Source organism: Silene latifolia, chromosome 9 (assembly GCF_048544455.1).
Source record: "Silene latifolia isolate original U9 population chromosome 9, ASM4854445v1, whole genome shotgun sequence".
Lineage (NCBI taxonomy): Eukaryota > Viridiplantae > Streptophyta > Magnoliopsida > Caryophyllales > Caryophyllaceae > Silene > Silene latifolia.
Window position 1 is genome coordinate 222,832,474 of NC_133534.1, and position 18,130 is coordinate 222,850,603.

The 18,130-nt window shown below is 36.3% G+C and overlaps 1 protein-coding gene across 1 annotated transcript; it reads left to right on the top strand.

The window, feature by feature from the left end:
- The first annotated feature begins 1,053 nt into the window (after positions 1-1,053).
- On the top strand, positions 1,054-17,903 carry LOC141600438 (kinesin-like protein KIN-7O). Its single transcript, XM_074420676.1, has 33 exons — positions 1,054-1,353; positions 1,444-1,533; positions 4,508-4,626; positions 4,921-5,034; positions 5,124-5,205; positions 5,496-5,563; positions 5,636-5,710; positions 5,866-6,011; positions 6,087-6,189; positions 6,264-6,344; positions 6,442-6,510; positions 6,609-6,668; positions 6,746-6,907; positions 7,891-7,953; positions 8,199-8,438; positions 8,820-8,885; positions 8,995-9,162; positions 9,319-9,423; positions 9,871-9,951; positions 10,351-10,503; positions 10,648-10,761; positions 10,850-10,936; positions 11,022-11,225; positions 11,312-11,497; positions 11,701-11,907; positions 12,041-12,130; positions 12,217-12,357; positions 12,864-12,961; positions 15,760-15,838; positions 15,930-16,094; positions 16,212-16,331; positions 16,619-16,690; positions 17,471-17,903. The coding sequence occupies exons 1-33, from the start codon at positions 1,230-1,232 to the stop codon at positions 17,696-17,698; spliced, it is 3,960 nt and encodes a 1,319-aa protein (XP_074276777.1). The 5' UTR covers positions 1,054-1,229; the 3' UTR covers positions 17,699-17,903.
- Positions 17,904-18,130: the final 227 nt, after the last annotated feature.

The following is an 18,130-nucleotide window of genomic DNA, read 5'->3' on the forward strand; positions in this document are numbered from 1 at the left end:
TAATTCATTGTTCAAAATTTAGAGGAGTTAAATTCAGATTTTAGGGGAAATGTACATATAAGATTCTTGGGTAGACTTAGGAAAAAGAGTATAATGTGGAAAATTAATGAAAAAAAATGTATATAGAAGAGTAAAATCCGTATGTGAAAAAGTAACACCGAAAATTATACTGCGAAAATAAATTACCGTGTTCTAAAAGATGCAGACCCTTAGAGCTGATTAAAAGCGGGCTTAGGCCAGGCCCAACTGCTAAAAAAGTGTCCGACGGGCCTTATTTTATAGCCCGAGCCCGCTAAGTGGGCCAGTTTCCATTGTGCGTACCCGCCCACTTCAAAAGAGCGGGCCAGCCCGTGGGCTTGACTAAAATCAAATACAAAAAGTAGTGTTTCTATTAAAACACGAGTTTGTTATTGCTACATCTCACTAAAACTTAACATTTGTCTTTAAAAACTTATCCTTAAGAAAAGTATACTAATTTTCAAATGATAAGTTTACTAGATTTTGAAAAAAAAAACACAAGTTTGACAATGTTCTACTACAAACATAAAAAAGTTCATTTTTGCTTTGGTCTTTGTGCAGCATTGTTAGCGGTTACATACACTCCCGTGTAATAAATACTTAAAAGATACTATCTTTATACAACAATCCTGTTAGCATGTCCATTTTCGAAGAATTTTTATAGGACAAGTGTAAATACCGACAATCTTCCACTTATACATAAGGCATAAGTATTCATTTCCGCTACCTAATTGGTTTATAGTGTACAAATTGTAAATAATGAGCAGAGAACGTCGGAGAATTGAGGGTTTTTGAGAACTTTTATGAGGTTACTTTTAATAGTGGGCTTAGCGTGTCGCCCATGGGCAATTTTGTTTAGTCCAAGCCCGTCCAATTATTCTAACGAGCCTATTTTTTTCTTGTCCGTTACCCGCTTAATTTTTTTATTTTTCTTGTCGAAGCCCGCTATTTTAGCAGGCCGAACAGACTGGGCCAAATGGGCCGACCCGCACTTGATCAGCTCTAGTTCCAATTCGGCAATTCCCAAAGGATAGTAGAAGAGGCGGGAAAGTAAAAAAATCAAACAGAAAAATCACAACGCCTAATTTCTCCTGACCACCTCAAATTCCAGATCGACGCGCCACAAACACTGTCGCCGTCAATGGTTCACATTTCCGACGACCAGCAGTTTCGTTAAGCTCAAACTTCTTGAACTTGAAATCGAAGCAGCAATGGAGAGAATTTATGTGACCGTTAGAGCAAGACCGCTTTCGTCTGAGGATGCCAAATCAACTCCTTGGAAAATCTCCGGCAATTCCATCTCCTTCGCTAACACTTCCTCCAAATTCGATTTCGGTATCATTTTCATGTTTTCTATCTACTTCATTTTGAAACCTCAGCTTGTTATGTTATTCTAGGGTTTTGACTTTTGTTTTGATTGTTTAGATAGGGTTTTTCGAGAAGACTGCAAGACTCAAGAGGTGTATGAATCTCGTACTAAGGAAATTGTGACAGCTGCTGTTCGTGGTTTCAATGGTTCATTTTCTCACCCATTTCTTCTTATTTTTCAAAGTTGTTTACTTGGTGTTCTATAACCATTCTCAGATTCGTTGAATAACACGAGGCCTTGAAATGACTGTCAAAATTGCCTTTTTATGAGTTTTGACAGTGATGAATTGATTCGACTAATCTCAATATTGCCCTAATGGCGTTTTGAATTAAGTTATGGCTTTTGTTTTTTTTGTAAAAACTGTACAGATCAAGGTACGAGTAATATTTTTTTCCAAGTTTTTAGCTCCGGGCTTAGTTTATTGCCACTAAAACGAAGGTTGTGTTTTGGATAAATTGGGGGAAAGTAGTTGTCGAGGAAGCTAGAGGTAAAAATAGTTTTATGAGCCAATTAGTTAGCAGTTAACTGATATTTACGAAAGTTGTTAGAAGTTAGTTACAACTTACAAGGTTGTTATTAACCGCCTTATAGCTTTTCCTATATATACAGCTTATGTTTGATGTAATAGACTATTTGATTCAAAATGAAATACAATTAATTCTAAGGGACTTTGGACGGATATCATTGAGAGCCTATTCTTGAGTTGTATGCTCTTAAGAAGGATCTTAGGAATCTTACCCAAGATAATTCTTCAATAATTGAGTACTATGGTAAATTGAAGTATACATACGAAAATATAGATAATTTGGATCCTATTTCTCAATGTGTCTGTGGTGTCAGAGCTAAGTGTTCTTCTCAGTTGCTTAACTGTCTTGTTGAAAGGGAAACACATACCAAACTGATTCAACTGTTAATGGGTCTTACTTCTGGCTATGTGCATGTTCAAACCACTTTATTGTCCATGGATCCTTTACCCCCAATTAAAAGAGCTTTAGGGATGTTACTGAAAATTGAAAGGTAATAGCATATCAGGGATAATGCTATTGAATTGCTTGTTGAATCTGCTTCTTATACATCCAAGAAGAGGATTTATAATAAGAATTGGTAAACAGTGTTTTTTATGGAACATAAATGTGTTTTCTAGGCCCCTTCAAGTAATGCAGTTGTAGCAGAGTGAGAGGCAAAGAGATTTGGGAATCTTTATTGATTTAGATTACTAGCACACATGTAACTAAGTTTTCTGTTCAGAAATATTACCGGTAGTCATTGTAATAGCAATGATCCTAAAGAAACTGATATAGCTCTTATTCATGCTTGTTTTGGACATAGTTCCTTAGAAAAGTTGCATCATGTACCTTGTGTTAATTTGAAGTGAATTAAGCATTTCTTTTGCCTTTTTTTTCCAAGGAGTATTTTTCATGCAAAGATTTGTTTTGATCTAATTCACGTGGATGTTTGGGGTCCCTAGTTGACAGGTGCGAAGTCATTCTTAACTATTTTAGATGACCATTCTAGTAATACTTGGACCTTTTTAGTGCACAACAATTCACAAGTTCCTGGGTTAATTAAGGAGTTTGTAGCCTATGTTGAGACTCATTTTCACATCAGAATTAAAGTTATCAGATCTGATAATGGCACAAAATTCTTTCAAGTTCAATGTAAAGAATATTCTAAAAGGTATTGTGCTTCAAAGAAGCATTGTAGGCAAGCCTCAGCAGAATGCGCGTTTAGAGAGGAAACATAGACATTTATTGGAGATAGCTAGGGCTCTTAAGTTTCAATCTAATGTTCCTCTTAAGTTCTGGGGTGATTGTTTACTTACAGCTACCTATTTGATAAATAAAATGCTTGTAAGCTGTTAGGATGGAAGACTCCATACGGAATATAGTTTCAAGAATCTTCTTCATATCAAGAGTTAAGGGTTTTTGGCACTTCATTATTTTGCTACAATGCTACCTACTTCTACTGACAAATTTCAGAAAAGAGCAAGGAAATGCTTGTTATTGGCTATCCTTTTAATCAAAAAGGGTACAAATTGTATGATTTGGAGAGACATGTGGTTTTTACTAATAGAGATGTTACTTTCAAAGAGGGAATATTTCCGTTCTCACAAACATGGCAGCAACCTACTCAATCTTCCCATTCTTTGGATAATTTTATAGCTTTGCTTGATCATACCACAACTGAGAATCATTCATCCATAGGGTCTGGGGACAATACTTCAGCACCTGTTTTATCTTATCAGCCTGGTAGTTCTGCTGCCCTTGATAACACCAATACTACAATTATTGAAATTATCCCAAGAAGGTCTGATAGGATAAGGAAACCATCACTTACAGATTATCATTGTCCCTTACCTCAGCTTTTAATCATCCTAGTGCTTTGCATGTTAAAGTTCTTAATGAACTTACCACATTTGATAAGGGCTATGTTATGTCCCTTTGTAATGTGGTGGAAGAGCATGAGCTTAGTAGATATAATCAGGCTTGTACAGATAGTATAAATCAGACATGGGAGTTGACCTCCTCACCACTGACGAAGAAAGGCTATTGGCATCAAATGGGTGTATAAGATAAAACACAAGGCTGATAGTTCAACAAAGAGGTTTAAGGCCAGACTTGTTGCAAAAGGGTGCAACCAATAAAAAACAAGGACTATAAATACACCTTCTCTCCAGTAGCTAAATTTGCTAGTCAGGACTCTCTCAGCAGTTACTGCTATAAAGAACTGACCTTTGCACCAGTTAGTTACAAGGTTTCTATAAACCAACTTATAGCTTTTCCTATATATACTGCTTATGTTTGATGTAATAGACTATCTGATTCAAAATGAAATACAATTAATTCTTCATTCTCTCCTTTCCTATCACAACTTCTACTTCATCATTCTTCTTTTTAATTTCACTCCATTAATGGAGATATATGATTTCATAAGTTTGCTTATATAGTGATCAATTGGTTGTTTCGATCAGGTGGTTTATGTCGATTATAAAAAAGAATCACTTTGAAGCATGCGTCTTTGCTATGCACTTGAATTCTTGCATTTAGAACTTTTTGGTATCATATTGTCTAGTGATCTTTAATAGATGTGTATAAATGATGATTTACTTTCCTTTTTTAGGTACTGTATTCGCCTATGGTCAAACTAATAGTGGAAAGACACATACTATGCGTGGATCTTCTGGTGAGCCTGGAGTCATTCCTCTTGCTGTGCGAGAAATATTTGATATCATTGAAGAGGTATATCCTATATTGGTGTTTTAGGACAATTTTTACAGGAACTTTTCCTGCTAACAGTAGACCCAAACTAAAACTGAGTACTTCTTCCCCTATGCCCCTACTCCTACTAAGATCCCATCTCCAAAGTTTCCGCTTATGTAACTCTCAAGGTATAGATGGACAACAAATTATAGACAGATTAGTTGCTCATAACCTCATTGAATAAAGTTTTGATTGATGATACTCTTCTTTTTAGTCTGTGAAGTTTGTGTCCATAGACTTCCCAAGGCAATTATTTTTTTCCTGCTGCTGTAGGTGCCAGACCGTGAGTTCCTTCTACGTATGTCTTATATGGAAATTTACAACGAGGAGATAAATGATCTGCTTGTTCCTGACCACCGCAGACTTCAAATTCACGAAAGTCTTGAGGTATAATTCGATGTTTTTACTGTTCCCATAAGCACAACTGCTTTGTGATGCCTTTATTAGATGATTTATTTTACTTTATTCTCTTGCAGCGTGGGATATTCGTTGCTGGTTTGCGTGAAGAAATTGTCGCCTCTCCTGAGCAAGTCCTTGATCTTATGGAATTCGGAGAATGTAAGTATGTAACCCTTCAATTTTGTTGTTTCTTCTTATCCTTGTTGCAAATTTGGTGAACAAGCCACAATGTCAACATGAAAATTGTCAAGTGCTGACATTTGACCTATTTGGTAATATCCTCTTTTTGTACCAAAGCAGTTCTGTTCTACTAGTCTTTTACCGAGCATGATTTTATGCAGTTGATGACAAAATCTTTGTGCCATAGTCTTGAGTCGGCTCTCATGTTACATGGTTACCTAGTAGATGAATGTTATATGTCTCAACTAATTAATATTATTACCTTGCAGCACATCGGCATATAGGAGAAACTAATATGAACTTGCACAGTAGCAGGTCTCATACAATATTTCGCATGGTATGTTTCTTTCGTCCTGGCATATTTTTGGTGTGATCTATGCAAATTTGTCTCACTAATTCTGCTGTTTAGATAATTGAGAGCCGTGATAAAGCAGGAGATGACGAATCAGGCGATTCCTGTGATGCTGTGCGCGTCTCTGTCTTGGTAAGGGGCTTCTGAACATTGAACAATGATTGCCTATTCTTTCAAGCGATTTCCTCCATTAGGAAAGATGTTCAAAAGAATGCTGATCACACAAATGCTCTGCTGATCTTCCTTTTAGTTATTAATATTTTTTTTAAATCATTTCACAATCACAGAACCTAGTTGATCTTGCTGGTTCAGAGCGTGCTGCGAAAACCGGAGCAGAAGGTGTGCGCTTGAAAGAAGGTTCTCATATCAATAAAAGTTTGATGACACTTGGAACAGTTATAAAAAAGTTGAGTGAAGGTGCCGAGGGCCAAGGGTAAGATCCTTTTTGTAGGGTTCGTCACCTATTTCCAACTTTAGTTCCTCATTTGCTCTTTTGCATATGAGGCAGGGGTCACGTTCCTTACCGAGACAGTAAACTTACCCGTATTCTGCAACCTGCTCTTGGAGGGAATGCTAATACAGCTATAATTTGCAACATCACTCTTGCACAGGTTAGATAAATCTGCATCCAAACATCATTAGTCCTTTTAATTTTCTTTCTAATCTTTAACCTGTTCTATTGTAGATTCATGCAGATGAAACTAAAAGTAGTCTTCAGTTTGCAAGTAGGGCTTTAAGAGTCACTAATTGTGCACAAGTGAATGAGGTCTTACCTCGATCTTTGCTTTAGCTATTTTTCAAAACTAAATCTCTCATGGTTAATTCTCCTTGATAATGGGTAATAATTTTTTTTCTTATTTCAGATCTTAACTGATGCTGCCTTGTTGAAGAGGCAAAAGAGAGAAATAGAGGAGTTGCGGGCTAAGTTACAGGTTTTCATTTTGTCCTGCATTTTACATTCTAATTGTATTTTCCAGGTTATTATTTGAGCTTGTGTTCAAGATGACACCCCTTTTTTTGCTCTCTTCAGGCTTCTCAGTCTGAACATCCTGAAGAAGACATCTTCCACTTGAGGAATACACTATTACAGGTTCTACGGTGCTTTCTGTTAAAGAACCTTTGATGACATATTGTGAATATTATCTAATTTGCAGTATTTCCAAGTAGACTGAATTGGAGAGAGAAAGAATCGCTTTGGAGTTGGAAGAGGAGAAAAGAGCTCAGATAGAACGTGAGAAGAGGTTAGAAGAACAAGATAAGAAAATCAAGAACTTGAGTTCTATGGTGTTGTATTCAAATAGGGATGAAATTCGTGATTACTCAAAAAAGGTTTGGTTTTAGAAAAATATGCTCCTGTCAAAATGCATAGCTTTTCTTGCTCTTCTCTGGCACAAATGAAAACGATAAATCTATATTGAGAGCATATGCATTGTTCTGATACATCTCTCTTATGCGTATAAAATCTTATTAATGTGCCTAATACCTTATAATATCTGAGGATTGAGCTTCAGAAACTGCAACTTAAAAAAGTTCCTTATTTGACAATCTTTTGTTATACTTCAGTTTTCAGTGCATTCCTGTACTTAGACTGTAAGCTAAAAGCCTAGAGATCCCTTCATGTTTCAAGTTCCCTATTGGTGAAAACATTGATATCTTGCGCTTCTATCTCATCAACTATTTGCTTATAAGTTGGTCTTGCACGTTGCATAGGTCTTAACATTAAAATTAAAATTCATAATCAAAAGTCTTGTTTTCATTGTTAATTTCCTTAGTATTGACAATGGAAAAAACACATTAAAAAGGACTTTCTAGACAAATTGGTATGCTGTTTAGAATTTAGAACGAATGTACCCATTTTCCTGCTGTCCTCTGTATATATAAAGCTGTTAGTCAGTTATATTTTGGCTGTTCTGTCGAAAAAGTTAATCCTAGGTATTTAAACAGATTTATAGGGTGATGCTCCTAATGCTGTTGAAACAAGCATCATGTTTTTTTTTTCCCTTGGAATTTGACAACCTGCATGTGCTAAAGGTCTACATAATGTTTATTAGTGAGAGTAACTTGTATTATATGTCTTTGCATTTGGTTTCTTGACTTAAAAATTATATATACGCTGGGAACCTGCTCTTCTAACTTCTAAGGGCAATCCTTCAACACAAAGAAAAAGAAGCGTTTATTTAACCAGCATCAGAAGACAAAATAGTCTTATCATTTCTTATTTTCTTTTGTGGTAAACATATTTTCTTCCTATGTGGAGAATTTTTCGAATGTCATATTCACAGGCTTCTTGTGGTTTTGTTATTTATTTCCAGGATAAGAGGCGGGATACATGGTGCCCTGGCAAACTCTTACGGGAGGCTTCCAAAGAGAAAGAAGTAAGGATTTCTGTGCTTGACCAAGGCACATACTCTCATGTATTCTGTTAACTTTTCACTAAGCGAATAATAACAGAGTAGCCTCTTATTTTTGTGCATTATCGTGCAATTTGGATAGTTAACTGTTTTTGCTTCTTGGTTGCTTTTCCCCTACTCTGCTCCTGCTGCTTCATTGTTAGATGTTTCTTTTCATATTAAACCTGACTAATGTTTGCTGTAATCATCAACTGGTTTTGTAACTTCAGACACCAAAAAAGTTGGATTCCAGGACTTCTGGAAGATCGAGACAAGCGCGTGAGTCAGAGCCACTTGTTCCTTTTGATGAACTTGTTGCTGGAAGTCAAATCCTGGAGGACACTAGCAACCCGGAAATTGATAGAAATGATCGCATTTTAGATGACAGTGTAATCCTTCCAGATCCATCTGCTTTGTTGAAAGTGACGAATAGGAAAAAGTCGTCACAAAAGAAGAAAAACACCCTTGTGGTCCGTATGATTGTTGCTTTCTCTTTGGCCTCCTTTCTCTTAACATTTTCTTTTTCGCTGTTTGGCCTTTTATGTTGTCTTTTTTTGCAATGTCCCCTAGATTGATTGGAGACATCTCTGACATCAGAAAGCATTTTTTTTTTTTTTTTTTTGATGACAAGGGGGTTGAGTCCCCCCCGGGCCCATGCATTCCCGCACCACCACATAGACCATGTAAGCCACCCCCTTCGGGGGCTGCAGTGGCCAAGTGATCATCGCCCCAGCTGGTAGTCTAGTCGTCTAGTCGAACCTGGGACTTCTCAACTCCTGCATTTCTGCAAGCTTCAAGGTTTAACCCAGCTACCACTGGACTAACACCACTTGGTTATACATCATCATCAGGTGAACAATGAATTGCGTGAACTGGAAATGCAATACGAAGACCTGCTTTTGAAATTTGAAGCTCAGGTCTTTACTTTTGTCTTTTCACTAATTGATCCAGACTGAGATTTGGTAGGATAAATATGTATTTTTTTTAAAACGGGATATATATGTAATCAATCTACTCTAAATGCAGAGAATCATGTATGAGGTGCAAATCGATTGCCTGAAGAGAAAGCTGTCAGAAACCCATGAGAATAATCATGATCCTTGCACCAATGGTCTCAATGATATATCTACTTTGGGTGACATGCACTCAGTTGATACAGATGCCAATTATGTAATCGAACAGTTAAAAAAACAGGTATTTATCGCTCTTTCTTAATACTCCACTTTCCCTCCTTTATGTACCCTTCTTTGCTACTGGTTTTCTATTTGTTTTTCATCTCTTCATTGGTGTGAAAGTCTGAGCTATTGTACACTAATATTCTAAGTGGCTATCTTCCTCCTCTTTTTTAAGATCAAGGAGCTGCAGGTGGAAAAAGTATCTGGTGATCGGAACTTGGAAAATGCTATTGATTTGGCCAAGAAACAGAATACTTTTGCCACTGAAAGATACGAAAAGGTAAAAATATGCTGTGTCTTGATTTCCAGTTTGCTTGGATGCATACTCCTAGAATCATGTATTCTACAGGTATTAACTTGAAGAATCTGTAGCTATGTACCACAGGTGTACATTATTGTAGTCCACCCTTCTAATATCTTATCACATTCAAAGCTGTTTTAACTTCAAAATTTTACTATATTGTGAACCTTCTTTCTTATGTCGTAAGAAGTACAACATCCATGACATTGATATATAGAACCAACTGAAAGCCCTGCATTAGAATGTGCATTCAAACTTCTCTTTGAAACGTTCCATACCTTTTCAATTAGAAAGTAGTGATGTCTCCTTTCTGTCATGATAATGGCTTTCTCACTATCAGGAGGATGAGATTCCTGTATTCTTTTCTCCCCTGTGCTTAATATTTGGATCCCTTCTATGATGATGTTGATACGCTTACATTAATAGCTTTATGCGGAGCTTCAAATGTCAAAAGAAGAGGCTATAGCTCGTGATGAACTCCGTGGAAAATGCAACAAATCAATGGAGGTAAACATACTGTTTTTATTTTGCATAATTGGGTTGCAATGTTTTATTAAATCTATTTCATTTCCAAGAAGCCGTTTTATGCTGTTTACTACTCCTCCAATCCAATCCAATGGAAACCTTTACTTTTGGGTGGTCTTCGAGGCAACACTATGAGTGTATTTTTCTTCATTTATTCATGACTTTTGTTTACAAAAAATATGCTAGTTTCATCTTTCAAAGTTTCATATTTTGTATTTACTATATTTACGGTCAAAGTTTTCTAAGTTTGACCTCCAAAAAATAAATGTTACCATTGGATTGCATTAGAGCGAGTATTACATTAATGCAGTCCTTAGAGCTGTTTGGTAATGAGCAAGTTTCTAAATAAAATGGGTTTTGCATTGTGCTGGTGTCCTCCAGGAAGGCTTTTCTAACTCGGTGTCAGAGCTTCTACTGGAGGTCAAACAAACACTGGATGAAGCCCAAAATTTGAGTATTTTATCTGGAAGCATGTCATCAGTCACAGAAGAACTTCTTGAGAGTCATTCCTCTCGCTTAACCAGTTATCTGTACGTTTTTCTCTTATTTCATTATTCTTGCCAATCTTCTTAAATATGCTGATAGAATAGGTCATTATTCTAGCCGTTTTCTTGTATTTGCATTATCTTAGTTCTGTTATTTGCTGCAATACTGTCTAATCTGCTTTAGTTTGTGCAGAATTTCAAATTATATATGTGTGAGAATGCTGAGTTGCTGAAGTCCATCTTTGATGATCATGGCAAGCTAATCAATTGCTTGAAAAACAGAATATCTGAACTTGAGAGTGAGAAGGTGTGATCATAGTTTGTCTCTGATGGTATCTAACGTTTTCTAGTTTTTCACCAGTTGTGTAATCTCTCTTGCTTATTGGGATATGCAGCTTCAGTTGCAAAGTAAATCTGAAGATCTTATCGAACAATTGCAAGGTGTGAATAGAAATGCTCAGAACACTGAGAAAGCCTTTGCTGTAAGTTGTCACTTGTTAAATTGTTTTGTTTATCTTGTGAGCATTGTTATTTTATTCTTCTCAAAAAATTTATTGTATTTGGCAGAGTAACTCTGAGCAATATGAGCTGGAGAAATCTGAACTTCTTTCTCACATTGAGATCCTTGAAAGAGAAATTTACTCGTTGTCATCTTCGTCCTTGTCTAAAGAGAAGGAATCTTTGAGGAAGGAGTTTGAGAAAACAAGAGCTAAGTTGAAAGAAACTGAATCTAAGCTTAAAAATACTATTCAGGAGAAAACCAGGCTTGAGGTTCTCTGTTAATTGCTTTAGTTTCATCCCGTGAACCCATTCAATTTCTTTCCATCTCATATTGAGTTGAGTGTTGTTATGGGCAGGGTGAGAGAGCTAATGCAGAAAGAGAGATAAAAAAGTTGCATGGTCAGAAGGCTCTCTTAGAGCGTGATATTAACAAACGTGAGTCCCTTGCTGGTAGAAGACGTGATTCTTGTCTCGATCGACCCAGGGCTATTGATGCTAAGAAAGCTAGGGGTCAAGAAAACAGTATGCAACAGACACTGCAGGTATTTGAAACTCTCACTATTTGTCAGGAGTAATGAATACTAATGATTTAAAATTATAACGGTTTGTTTCAAAATCAAAGAATGAAAAGGATATTCTGGTGGGTTAAAATCTACCCAACATAAGCTGCCCGGAAGAATAATATGCTCTTTAAGCTTAAATTATAATTCCCATCTTTGATGTGTATTTGCTTTCATGGGTTCAGGAAGATTATAGAACGCTGGAAGTTCTTGCCTCTGAAATGGAAACGACTATTGCATCTTTAGAAGAAGAACTTGCAGCTGCAAATCTAGAGAAGGAGGAAATGCTTGCTAGAAATGAAAGTTTGAGTTTTGAACTAGAAATGTTATCTGACAAACTTGAAACATCAAACACTGATTTGACTGCATTAAACGAAGAACTTTTGGAGCTTGTAAGCTTCCCTGATCTTACTATAGGTTTCTAGAGCTACACATCTTCCGAATTTTCGGATAATTTTACCTTCACTTTTTTCTTATTGTCAATGTTCTAAGAAAAATCTTTCCAAATTTATTTCTTCTTATCAGAGATCAAAGGTCGAAGTTTCTGAAGCCTCTTACCAAAAAATGGATAGTCAGATGAGTCAATTGATGGAGGAGAAAGAGGAACTAGCCACGGTAGCTTAATTTTGTTTGCATTTATATATAGAGTAATTTTTTGTATCTGTTTTTCCATGTTTGATTACTTGAAGGTGCTTTTTCAGCAACTTACAAATGCCCTTTTAGAAATGGAGGAGGAAAGAGCAGTGTGGTCTGCAAAGGAGAAAGCTTCTATTGAAACCATAAAAGACAAAGCAAGTATCTATAATGATGAAGTTACAGCATTATCAAGTGAACTATTGAAGGTAAAAAAAACTTAGGAACTCTGGTCTTTCTCTCTCTCTCTTTTTTTTTTTTTTTTTTTTTTTTTTTTTTTTATGAGCCATAGTTTTCTATCAAACATTTGGAAACTGTTGATTATCTAGTCCAGTCTTAGATGCAAGTCTTGCAACAGCTCAGGAATTTAGTTTTCAACTTCTATTGGGTCCTGGGTGGGTAGGAAGAGGGCAGATAAGAAGTGTTGGAATAAAGCAACAATAAGTAGTTCAAGGGAGTGGTTTGAAATTCGTTCACTCATCTCCAGCAAATTTTCAATCCAAGTATAAAGTAAGCAGGCAAACTCTAGGATACACTTATCTAGCCAGTGACTGATTTTTGTAAACATAGAATTTTCCTCATGTTGATATTCCTTCTGAATGACGGTGCTCTCTGTTTCTTTCTTTTTTCGACCAAGAGTAGTTTTCTGTTTAAAAAAACTGAATGTATGACGAAAATATGTACTGAATTTAGTTGCGTGCTTTGCATGTGAAAGGTGAGAAATGAAATGATTTCCTTGAGCAAGGAATATGAGGTTCTTCAAGAGAAACTTAAAGATACAGAAGAGCATACACAATTAAAGAGTTTATGCAGGTATGCAACTTTTGATCAAGCTACTGCTGAAACCTTATTTCTGTTGTCATGTTGGGTAAATCTCTATGTAATATCCCCCGACCCTACCCTTAGGCGAAAGAGGGCCAGTTGATATTATCATAGCAGTGAAGCTTTTGCATGTGAACTTTTTTCTTTGAGCAATTTCAACTTAGGACTTGCATATACAATCAGATATTTCATGTAGGAAAACTTGTATATTCTGACTCGATACCTTGAAGTATTTATATCACTTTCTCTTAGCTTGCTACCTTTTCTTAAAAACAATTTACCTGACTGCCTTTAACCTTTTTGGACAAAAGATTGCTGCTTAAACAGTGTCAGGCAAAATAAATGCTTTCTAAAGGGCATTCGGGTAAAAAAGAAAAGAATATTCCAGCAATTTGTCAGTTCTCCCATCCCTACCCCAGTTTGACTGCCCTCGACTTCTCCTTCCAAAACAACATTCATTTGAGTAGAAGTATCATAAAGTAAAAATAATTTCGAAAAAAATAACCGACCATGTCGAAAAAATATGAATCTGAAATTGATTTCGTCTGCTGAAAATTCTGTCGCCGGTGACGGAGATTGTGGCGATAGGCATTAAGGATGGCTAATGGGGAGGGTTGAGGGGGGAGACTGAGTGTGAGGGACAGGGTAGAATTGGAAGAAGTAATATATTAGTTTTCCTTAATTTCGTGCCTAACTTAGACGTATAGATGAGTGTGAAGGAAGGAGTATTACTAATATATTATTCTTTGAAATATTTTACTAATGAGCCAATTATATGTCTAAGACCTTACTTTAAGGGGCGTAAATAAAGATAATTGCTCACTTTCTTATGACCGACCATAGAATCAATTTGTTGGATTAAGATCGGTTTCAAGAAAATTGCATCACAAGATTTCACAAGGTTAAGATTCTACCTCGGATCGAGATCGATCACAACCTATACGATCGTAAGATCCGGATCGTGATTATGATGAAAATGAAACAATCTCTCTAGGACTCTAGGTAACTCATGGGTAAGGGTGAGAGGCTGCGTACATGTGAAACACCCCTTGTATCCTGCCATTTGTGGGAGCCCTTGGAACACTAGGGTAATGATATTGTTGTTGAATCCACAACATAGACCATCTCTCTATATTGAATTTTTAGTTTTTTTCAACCTAAGGTTTAACTTTTTTTCTTATCTCCTCATTTTATCCAAATAGTGTTGGGCCAATTAAGGGTTTCTTAGAAAGAAATACGCAAAAGTTCTAATTGACCCCCTTAACTTCGGTCAATTGTGAGATTAAGTCTCTTAAGTTTTGATTGTAGCAATTAAGCACCTTAACTTTGTCCAAAAGTGAAATTCAACCCAATTTTTATTTTTAACCAAAATTTCATCAAAAAATATCATTTTATATCTGTTTATACAGATTATTGACAAAAAAAATTATTTTATCGTCATATATTTTAGAAATAAATTTCTTTGCATGAAGTACATAGAATTTGATTTTTTTAATGTATAGAATTTGATTTTCAAAACATCGTTTTAATTTGTATTTTAGATTTAAATTCTAAATTTTTATAAAAGAAATATGAGCTTTGATTTTCAAACCTATGAGTTTAACTTGACTTTTGTATTATGTTTCACTCTCCATTTGGTTTTCACTTTTCTTTTTCTATATTTTCGCATTTTGAGGTCTACGATCACACATGAACAGTTCTAAAGGATGATTCATGTCAGCCGACCTAAATCATTTCGGGATTAAGGCTCTGATGTTGTTGTTGTTGTATAGAACACATGCATGAATTGTATTAAAATAGGTAAAACTCAAAAAAATAAATTCTAAATATTATGTTAAATTGTTTATCTATGTGCTTGACTCCTGTGTTACTCCGACACGTTAGACCATTGGCGTATCCCGTGTTGACACGATACGATACGGAATACGACACGGGATACGTACCTGACACGCCGGAATGGGACACGAGTCGGGTACGGCACAAAGGAATGAGAAAACTTACCTTGTTGCTCTCACGAAGCTCTTCAGATATGAAGATCTCGACTTTCACCCAGATCTGGTTACATTGGTGGATGTAATCAGTGCTGGGAGAAGGAGAAGATCTCACAAAGTTAGCGTTATGTGTGTGAGGAGGAGACAACGAGAACTGAGAAGGGAGAAAAGAAGAAAGAGAGAGAAAGTGTAGTGGGTTGCATATTTAGGGTTTCATTTTTAGGAAAAGAAGAGCAAGTGGGTACTTGGACAGCTTTAAAGTGTGGACACGTGTAATATTTTACTCCTCACCTTTGCTAAAGTTCTAAATTGTACTATTACATGTATATACATATCATACAAACCACAAGTCTACAATATATTTTTTTATTATTTCCCAATTTATGTAAAAAAAAAAAGAGAATATATATATATAATAAATAAGACGTGTCGTATCCGTGTTTAAAAAATAGTCAAGATACTCCTTTGACCGTATGCCCGTATCTATTAAAATTCAAAATCACGTGTCGGATACCCCGATACGTATCGGATACGATACTTTGTATCCGTGTCTGAGTAACACAGCTTGACTCTCCACTTATTGTGAATTTCGTATGTTTTGTTGCAAAAGTGAAGTATCCTAGTATCTAAATTACAGAGGTGCGTGCTCTGTGTTAGTTTTTTGGGACGGGGTTGGCAAAGGAGCACAACCGATTTTTTCGTTTTGATTCTGGAATTCATCTCAGGCTTATGGATAATATGCAAGACTTGCTTTTTAAGTGAGGAAAGTCACATATCCTTATTTTTTCATTCCTACAGCACGGAGAAGTCATTAGAGATTGATCAACTGAGACATGCTCTTGAAGTGGCAAAATCTGAGAAGATGGATGCTGAAAAAGTTTGTTTTCTGATTATAGTCTAAAACAATTTACTATACACTTTAACTTTGTAAAAATGGCCGTATATGTAATGTCTTGCTCTGTCCTCAGTTAGCAAGAGCAAAACTTGACGCGTTATCATTGGATCATAGTCTTGCCTCTGAAGAAGTACAAAAGCTTCAGCAGGATTTGGCTACTCTTAGGAAGGAGCGAGAAGATTTATCAGCTAAAGTCAAAGATCAAGAGCTGGCAGCCAAATTTTCCAGTGACTTGCAGGTTTTGTTACATGTCTATAATCCGAGTACTTTATTGAGTCAGAAATGCATTTCGTTTGATCATGAAGATGTTAAAGTCATGGTTTGGCTGACGTCCCAACTCTTTGTGTTCCTATAGATAAGTAAAAGCCAACTCCTGCATATGGAAGAAGAGAGAAATATAATGATGGCAGAAATTGAAAAGCTGCAGGGTAAGGAGGCTGAAGTTGCGCTTCTTGGAAAGGCTTGTGATGAAAAGGTGAAGTTGGGAGGGAGATTTTTTTGCTATGCTACTCTGACTCAGCTGCAAGCATCTCATTAGAAACACTATCAGTTACATAACTATTGTTTTGAAAACGTTTCATGTGTTTTTGCCTAAAATGACGAGTCGTGTCGGGTTGTTGAAGACTTAAGTGTTGAACACAATGACACAGCCAAACTATCTTGGAAATTGCACACATGATACCACCAAAGTGTCAAACACAACTTTCTTGGTGATCTTGTAACTAAAATTCGTGCCAGATACTTATGTATTTGTTAATGCAGATATCAAGGGCACAACTTGAAGCAGAGCAGCTGTCTGGGAAATTGGCTGATCTAGAGCATAAGATGCATGATGTAAGTGTCGGTTACCAATTTTTGCTTTATTATTTTATTTTTTCTGTGGTTATGCTTATGCTGCCTGTGCATTTCTATCAAGGCAGCTTATCGCTGCCACCCAAAGTCATTACCACACATTTGAGACAACTTAACGGAGTATAGTGACAGAAGGTAACGGTTTAGCATTCATAATAAAGTTTGGGGGGGAGGGTACTAATGATATTTCTTAAAAATGAGGGGTGCCACGTAGAAATTAAAAAAATGAGAAGGTACCACATAATTTCTCATTCTTTCATCAAACTTGAACTACTTTCCTTAGCAAACGCCCTACTCTCTTTTACCAAGATCTGTGAATCTCTTTTCTACATCACACCTTCGTAAGCATTGAACTAATACTCATGATGGAGGTAAACAGTCTATACTGTTCTTGTATGTTAGATACATTAAGATAGACACTTAGAACTATGTTAAGTTACATGTTCTTTCTTACTTGTCACTCTGGAAGAGCAGTTTACCTCTGGTTTATGAGATATATGGAAGAGCAAATTTTAGTGTATTGGAAACTGATTCCTAAGCAAAATGAGAGTCTCTATGCAAACAGGCCAGACACAATCTGTCTGACCCAAATGACCCGATCTTAATAACGTGACCAGAATGATCGGGATGACTTGAAGCAATAAAGCCTTACTAGTGAGAAATGAGAATATGTGTATTTTGATATTGGATTGCATCACTAGTTGGTGAATGAACTTCCTTTTGTGTAATGTACTAATCCATTGGATTTTACACATTGATCAGGACGGAGTTAAGAATGGCAAGGAACGGACAAAGCTGAGGATGAGACTTGGATCAACGCAGGCAAAATTAGATGCCTTGCGTGAGAGATACAAAGACGCGATAGAAGAGCAGGAGTTCATGCACAAGAAATTTGAAGAAGCTTCGAGCATGCTTAAAGATCGGTTGGCTTCATATGGTCTTGAAATCCTCAACTTGAAGAAGCAGATAGCCACTTCCAAGGCTAGTTGAGTTGAGTTCTGCATAGATTTATTTTGTATATTTATATAATGTCACTATGTCAGTGTGTTATGAAGGGTAGGAGTTAGGAGGTTGTAAACCAAATGTAGATGATTCCCATTGTATGTTACTCCCTTGTAACATTAATGTTGAATACTTGACATATTCTATGGTTCTTTGATTCTTATTCAACCATGCAAACAAAATTTAGATTTCATTCTATAATTCTCTTGCATGTGCCCTATGCTGACAGATTAATTTCAGCTGACCCATAACAAAGTTAAGTCACTCAAGGGCTCGAACTCACATTGCTCGACTTGTGCTCATAAAACAAAACTCGAGATCGCTTGAGCTTAATCGAGCTTGGAAAAATCGTGCTCATTATCAAGCTTGTGAGCTTTAACGCGAGCTTGAGCTCATATCGAGCTCAACTCGAGCCTATTT